The 6738-nt window shown below is 59.3% G+C and overlaps 1 protein-coding gene across 1 annotated transcript in view; it reads right to left on the bottom strand.

Annotated features, from left to right (window-relative positions):
• Window positions 1-6738, bottom strand: part of LOC102031756 (signal-induced proliferation-associated 1-like protein 3) — a gene marked incomplete at its 3' end in the record, with an annotated part of 32814 nt that overhangs the window by 11867 nt on the left and 14209 nt on the right. Inside the window, 2 exon segments of the mRNA XM_031065597.1 lie at window positions 3852-4044; window positions 5319-5593. Of these exon segments, the coding sequence (XP_030921457.1) occupies window positions 3852-4044; window positions 5319-5593 (468 nt within the window).

Raw genomic sequence — 6738 nt, 5'->3', positions numbered from 1 at the left:
TGGGGGGTTTTTTCGTCGATTTTGGGGGAGAATTTTGGGGGTTTTTGACGATTTTGGGGGGGTGATTTTTAGGAACTTTTTGGGGATTTTTTGGAGGAAATTTTGGGATTTTTTTTGGCGATTTTGGGGGGGAATGTTTGGAAAGTTCCAGGATTTTTTGGGGAATTCCAGGAATTTTCCATCTCTCACCTTGGGCAGGCGCTTCCCGGGGATCCGGGCGGGGGCCGGGATGTGCCACAGGGGCTCTGGGATGGGCAAATTCGGGAATTTGGGATCAGGATCTCAGCATTCCCAAATTTCCCTCCCCTATTCCTGAATTTCCCTCCCCCATTCACGAATTTCCCGCCAAAATCCCAATTTTCCCGCCAAAATCCCAATTTTCCCGCCAAAATCCCCAGCAAATTCTTAAATTTCCCCAACCCATTCCTGAATTTCCCTCCTCATTCCTCAATTTCCAAACAAATTCCCAAATTTCCCCCCAAATTCCCGCATTTCCCGCCAAAATCCTGATTGTCCCACCAAATTCCCTTCCCAAATTCCCCATTTCCCCACCAAATCCCTGAATTTCCCGCCAAATCGCCGATTTTCCCCACCAAATTCCCAAATTTCCCTTCCAATTTTCCCGCCAAATCCCTGAATTTCCCTTCTAAATTTCCCACCAATTCCCCAATTTTCCCTCCCGAATGCCGATTTTTCCCGCCAAATTCCCAAATTCCCCTTCCAATTTTCCCGCCAAACTCCCAATTTTCCCTCTAAATCCCCAATTTTCACACCAAATCCCCAAATTTCCCACCAAATTCCCAAATTTCCCGCCAAATTCCTGAACTTCCCACGAAAACCCCAATTTTCCAACCAAATTTCCCGCCAAATCCCCAATTTTCCCTCCCAAATCGCCGATTTTCCCCACCAAATTCCCTTTGGGACAGAGGGACACGGGGATGTGGCACTGGTGGCACTGAGATGGCACCAGGGGGACAGGGGGACACGGGGACGTGGCACTGGGATGGCACTGGTGGCACCGGGAACGGCTCCGGATCCGCCTTGGGCTCCGCTCCGGCTGCCAGGGACTCCGACCAACCCCTGCGGGCACAGCGGGCACAGAGATGGCACCAGGGGGACAGGGGGACACGGGGACGTGGCACTGGTGGCACTGAGATGGCACCAGGGGGACAGAGGGACACGGGGATGTGGCACTGGTGGCACTGAGATGGCACCAGGGGGACAGGGGGACACGGGGACGTGGCACTGGGATGGCACTGGTGGCACCGGGAACGGCTCCGGATCCGCCTTGGGCTCCGCTCCGGCTGCCAGGGACTCCGACCAACCCCTGCGGGCACAGCGGGCACAGAGATGGCACCAGGGGGACAGGGGGACACGGGGACGTGGCACTGGTGGCACTGAGATGGCACCAGGGGGACAGAGGGACACGGGGATGTGGCACTGGTGGCACTGAGATGGCACCAGGGGGACAGGGGGACACGGGGACGTGGCACTGGGATGGCACTGGTGGCACCGGGAACGGCTCCGGATCCGCCTTGGGCTCCGCTCCGGCTGCCAGGGACTCCGACCAACCCCTGCGGGCACAGCGGGCACAGAGATGGCACCAGGGGGACAGGGGGACACGGGGACGTGGCACTGGTGGCACTGAGATGGCACCAGGGGGACAGAGGGACACGGGGATGTGGCACTGGTGGCACTGAGATGGCACCAGGGGGACAGGGGGACACGGGGACGTGGCACTGGGATGGCACTGGTGGCACCGGGAACGGCTCCGGATCCGCCTTGGGCTCCGCTCCGGCTGCCAGGGACTCCGACCAACCCCTGCGGGCACAGCGGGCACAGAGATGGCACCAGGGGGACAGGGGGACACGGGGACGTGGCACTGGTGGCACTGAGATGGCACCAGGGGGACAGAGGGACACGGGGATGTGGCACTGGTGGCACTGAGATGGCACCAGGGGGACAGGGGGACACGGGGACGTGGCACTGGGATGGCACTGGTGGCACCGGGAACGGCTCCGGATCCGCCTTGGGCTCCGCTCCGGCTGCCAGGGACTCCGACCAACCCCTGCGGGCACAGCGGGCACAGAGATGGCACCAGGGGGACAGGGGGACACGGGGACGTGGCACTGGTGGCACTGAGATGGCACCAGGGGGACAGAGGGACACGGGGATGTGGCACTGGTGGCACTGAGATGGCACCAGGGGGACAGGGGGACACGGGGACGTGGCACTGGGATGGCACTGGTGGCACCGGGAACGGCTCCGGATCCGCCTTGGGCTCCGCTCCGGCTGCCAGGGACTCCGACCAACCCCTGCGGGCACAGCGGGCACAGAGATGGCACCAGGGGGACAGGGGGACACGGGGACGTGGCACTGGTGGCACTGAGATGGCACCAGGGGGACAGAGGGACACGGGGATGTGGCACTGGTGGCACTGAGATGGCACCAGGGGGACAGGGGGACACGGGGACGTGGCACTGGGATGGCACTGGTGGCACCGGGAACGGCTCCGGATCCGCCTTGGGCTCCGCTCCGGCTGCCAGGGACTCCGACCAACCCCTGCGGGCACAGCGGGCACAGAGATGGCACCAGGGGGACAGGGGGACACGGGGACGTGGCACTGGTGGCACTGAGATGGCACCAGGGGGACAGAGGGACACGGGGATGTGGCACTGGTGGCACTGAGATGGCACCAGGGGGACAGGGGGACACGGGGACGTGGCACTGGGATGGCACTGGTGGCACCGGGAACGGCTCCGGATCCGCCTTGGGCTCCGCTCCGGCTGCCAGGGACTCCGACCAACCCCTGCGGGCACAGCGGGCACAGAGATGGCACCAGGGGGACAGGGGGACACGGGGACGTGGCACTGGTGGCACTGAGATGGCACCAGGGGGACAGAGGGACACGGGGATGTGGCACTGGTGGCACTGAGATGGCACCAGGGGGACAGGGGGACACGGGGACGTGGCACTGGGATGGCACTGGTGGCACCGGGAACGGCTCCGGATCCGCCTTGGGCTCCGCTCCGGCTGCCAGGGACTCCGACCAACCCCTGCGGGCACAGCGGGCACAGAGATGGCACCAGGGGGACAGGGGGACACGGGGACGTGGCACTGGTGGCACTGAGATGGCACCAGGGGGACAGAGGGACACGGGGATGTGGCACTGGTGGCACTGAGATGGCACCAGGGGGACAGGGGGACACGGGGACGTGGCACTGGGATGGCACTGGTGGCACCGGGAACGGCTCCGGATCCGCCTTGGGCTCCGCTCCGGCTGCCAGGGACTCCGACCAACCCCTGCGGGCACAGCGGGCACAGAGATGGCACCAGGGGGACAGGGGGACACGGGGACGTGGCACTGGTGGCACTGAGATGGCACCAGGGGGACAGAGGGACACGGGGATGTGGCACTGGTGGCACTGAGATGGCACCAGGGGGACAGGGGGACACGGGGACGTGGCACTGGGATGGCACTGGTGGCACCGGGAACGGCTCCGGATCCGCCTTGGGCTCCGCTCCGGCTGCCAGGGACTCCGACCAACCCCTGCGGGCACAGCGGGCACAGAGATGGCACCAGGGGGACAGGGGGACACGGGGACGTGGCACTGGTGGCACTGAGATGGCACCAGGGGGACAGAGGGACACGGGGATGTGGCACTGGTGGCACTGAGATGGCACCAGGGGGACAGGGGGACACGGGGACGTGGCACTGGGATGGCACTGGTGGCACCGGGAACGGCTCCGGATCCGCCTTGGGCTCCGCTCCGGCTGCCAGGGACTCCGACCAACCCCTGCGGGCACAGCGGGCACAGAGATGGCACCAGGGGGACAGGGGGACACGGGGACGTGGCACTGGTGGCACTGAGATGGCACCAGGGGGACAGAGGGACACGGGGATGTGGCACTGGTGGCACTGAGATGGCACCAGGGGGACAGGGGGACACGGGGACGTGGCACTGGGATGGCACTGGTGGCACCGGGAACGGCTCCGGATCCGCCTTGGGCTCCGCTCCGGCTGCCAGGGACTCCGACCAACCCCTGCGGGCACAGTGGGCACAGAGATGGCACCAGGGGGACAGGGGGACACGGGGATGTGGCACTGGTGGCACTGAGATGGCACCAAGGGACAATGGGGACACGGGGATGTGGCACTGGTGGCACTGGGATGGCACTGGTGGCACCAGGATGGCACCAGGGGGACATGGAGATGTGGCACTGGTGGCACCAGGATGGCACCACTGGGACAAGGGGACATGGGGAGCTGGCACTGGTGGTACTCGGATGGCACCAATGCCACCAAGCTGGCACCAATGACGTCCATGACACCCAAGTGCCACCAGTGTTCTCCATGACATCCAGATGGCACCAACAATGACCCAATGGCACCCAAGACACTCAGATGGCACCAATGGCACCAAGATGGCACCAGTGGCGCCAAGATGGCACCAATGGCACCAAGATGGCACCAATGACATCCAAGACACCCAAGTGCCACCAATGGCACCCAAGATCATCAGGTGTCACCAATGACACCAAGAAGGCGCCAATGGCACCCATGACATCAAGAAGGCGCCAATGGCCCTCACAACATCTCAATGGCTCAAATGGCACCCATGACACCAAGATGGCACCAATGGCATCAATGGCACTCAGATGGCACCAAGGTCACTCAGGACACCAAGAAGGCACCAAGGTCACCCAAGACACTCCGATGGCACCAATGGCACCCAGATGGCACCGATGGCACTCAAAACATCTCAATGGCTCCAATGGCACCCATGACACCAAGATGGCACCAGTGGCACTCAGATGGCACCAATGACATCCGAGACACTCAGATGTCACCAATGGCACCCAAGACATCTCAGTGGCACCAATGGCACCCAAGACCTTCAGATGTCACCAATGGCACCAAAGGATGGCACCAATGTCATCAATGGCACCCAGATGGCTCCAAGGTCACCCAGGACACTCAGATGGGACCAATGATACCAAGATGGCACCAATGGCACTCAAAACATCTCAATGGCTCCAATGGCACCAAGATGGCAACAATGGCACCCAAGATAATCTGATGTCACCAATGGCACCAAAAGATGGCACCAATGACATCAATGTCACCAAGATCACCCAAGACACTCCGATGGCACCAGTGGCACCCAGATGCCACCAATGGTTCTCACGACATCTCAATGGCTCCAAAGGAACCCAAGATCATCAGATGCCACCAATGTCACCAAGAAGCCACCAATGGCACCCAAGAAACCAAGATGGCACCAACACCACCCAACCATCGCCCACACCACACCGACCTCCTGGGCGTGCCGTCCTCGTGCGGCGGCACGATGACCACGGTGACGGTGACCGAGGTGCGCAGGAGGTCGATCATCTGCTCGTGGCTCAGGGCCACAGCGGCCACCTTGCACACCTCCAGCAGGCGGCTGCCGCGCCGCAGCCCGGCCTGCCAGGCGAAGCCGTACTCCTCCACCTCGGCCACGCTGCCGTCGGGGTGCACGTGGAAGCCCAGCTGACCCAACCCGTTGCGTCGCAGCGTCATGTCCACCGTGGCGCAGCCCGGCGTGGTCACCTGCCGCAGACGGACCCGTCAACGCTCACGGGTTGGGCGTCGTCGTGGTGAAAAAAGCAAAAATTAAAGTTTTGGGCCAAAATTGTGATATTTTTTTGGGGGGTTGGTTTGGCGGCATTTTGTTGGCGATGTTTTGGGTTTTCTGCCGGTTTTTGGCGCGTTCTTGAATTTGCCAAATTTCTCTTTTCTGTCACTTCTCCAATTCAACAATTTTTCCACAATTTGGTCAATTTTAACCCCAATTTCCTCAATTTTCCCTAATTTCCCCAATTTCCCTTCATTTTACCTCGATTCGATCAATTTTAAGCCAAATTTCGTTAATTTCGCCCCAATTTCCAACATTTTAACCCAAATTTCCTCCACTTGAAGCCAAATTTCTGCCATTTCCCCCAATTTCCTCAATTTTAACCCAATTTTCTCCATTTCACTCCAACTTCTTCTATTTCACCCCAGTTTCCTCCATTTATACCATAAATTTCCACCACTAACCCCAATTTCTCCCATTTTATCCTAATTTCCACCATTTCACCCCAATTTCTCCCATTTGTACTCCAATTTCCACCACTTCCTCCATTTGACCCAAATTTCCACCATTTTACTTCATTTTTACCCCAATTTTCCCCATTTTCTCCCCATTTCCCCATTCCCCCCATTTTTCCCTCTCTTCAATTCCCATTTTCCCCCATTTTTACAAATTTCCTCCCTATTTTCCTCACTTTTCCCCCATTTCCCCCTTCACTTTTTCCCTGTTTTTCCCCCAAATTATCCCAAATATTCTCCCCATTTCCCCCCTTGTTTTTCTCCCATTCCCCCCCCATTTTCCCCATTTTTCCATTTCCCCCATTTTCCTTCATTTTTCACAATTTCCCAAAAATTTTTCCCCATTTTTTCCCAATTTCCCCCCTTTTTTCCCATTTTCCCCCCCATTGTCCCCCCTTGTTTTTCCCCCATTTTCCCCCATTTCCCCCCAAATTTCCCCAAATATTTTTCCCCATTTTCCTCCCTTGTTTTTCTCCCATTTTCCCCCAATTTTTCTCCCTTTTCCCCCATTTCCCCCCAATTTTTTCCAATTCCCCCCAATTTTTTTCCAATTTCCCCCATTTTCCCCCCAATTTTTTTCCAATTCGCCCCCAATTTTTTCCAAT

The sequence above is a fragment of the Geospiza fortis genome, unplaced genomic scaffold, assembly GCF_000277835.1.
Source record: "Geospiza fortis unplaced genomic scaffold, GeoFor_1.0 scaffold942, whole genome shotgun sequence".
Classification (NCBI taxonomy): Eukaryota; Metazoa; Chordata; class Aves; order Passeriformes; family Thraupidae; genus Geospiza; species Geospiza fortis.
This window is presented reverse-complemented; position numbering and strand designations above follow the sequence as displayed.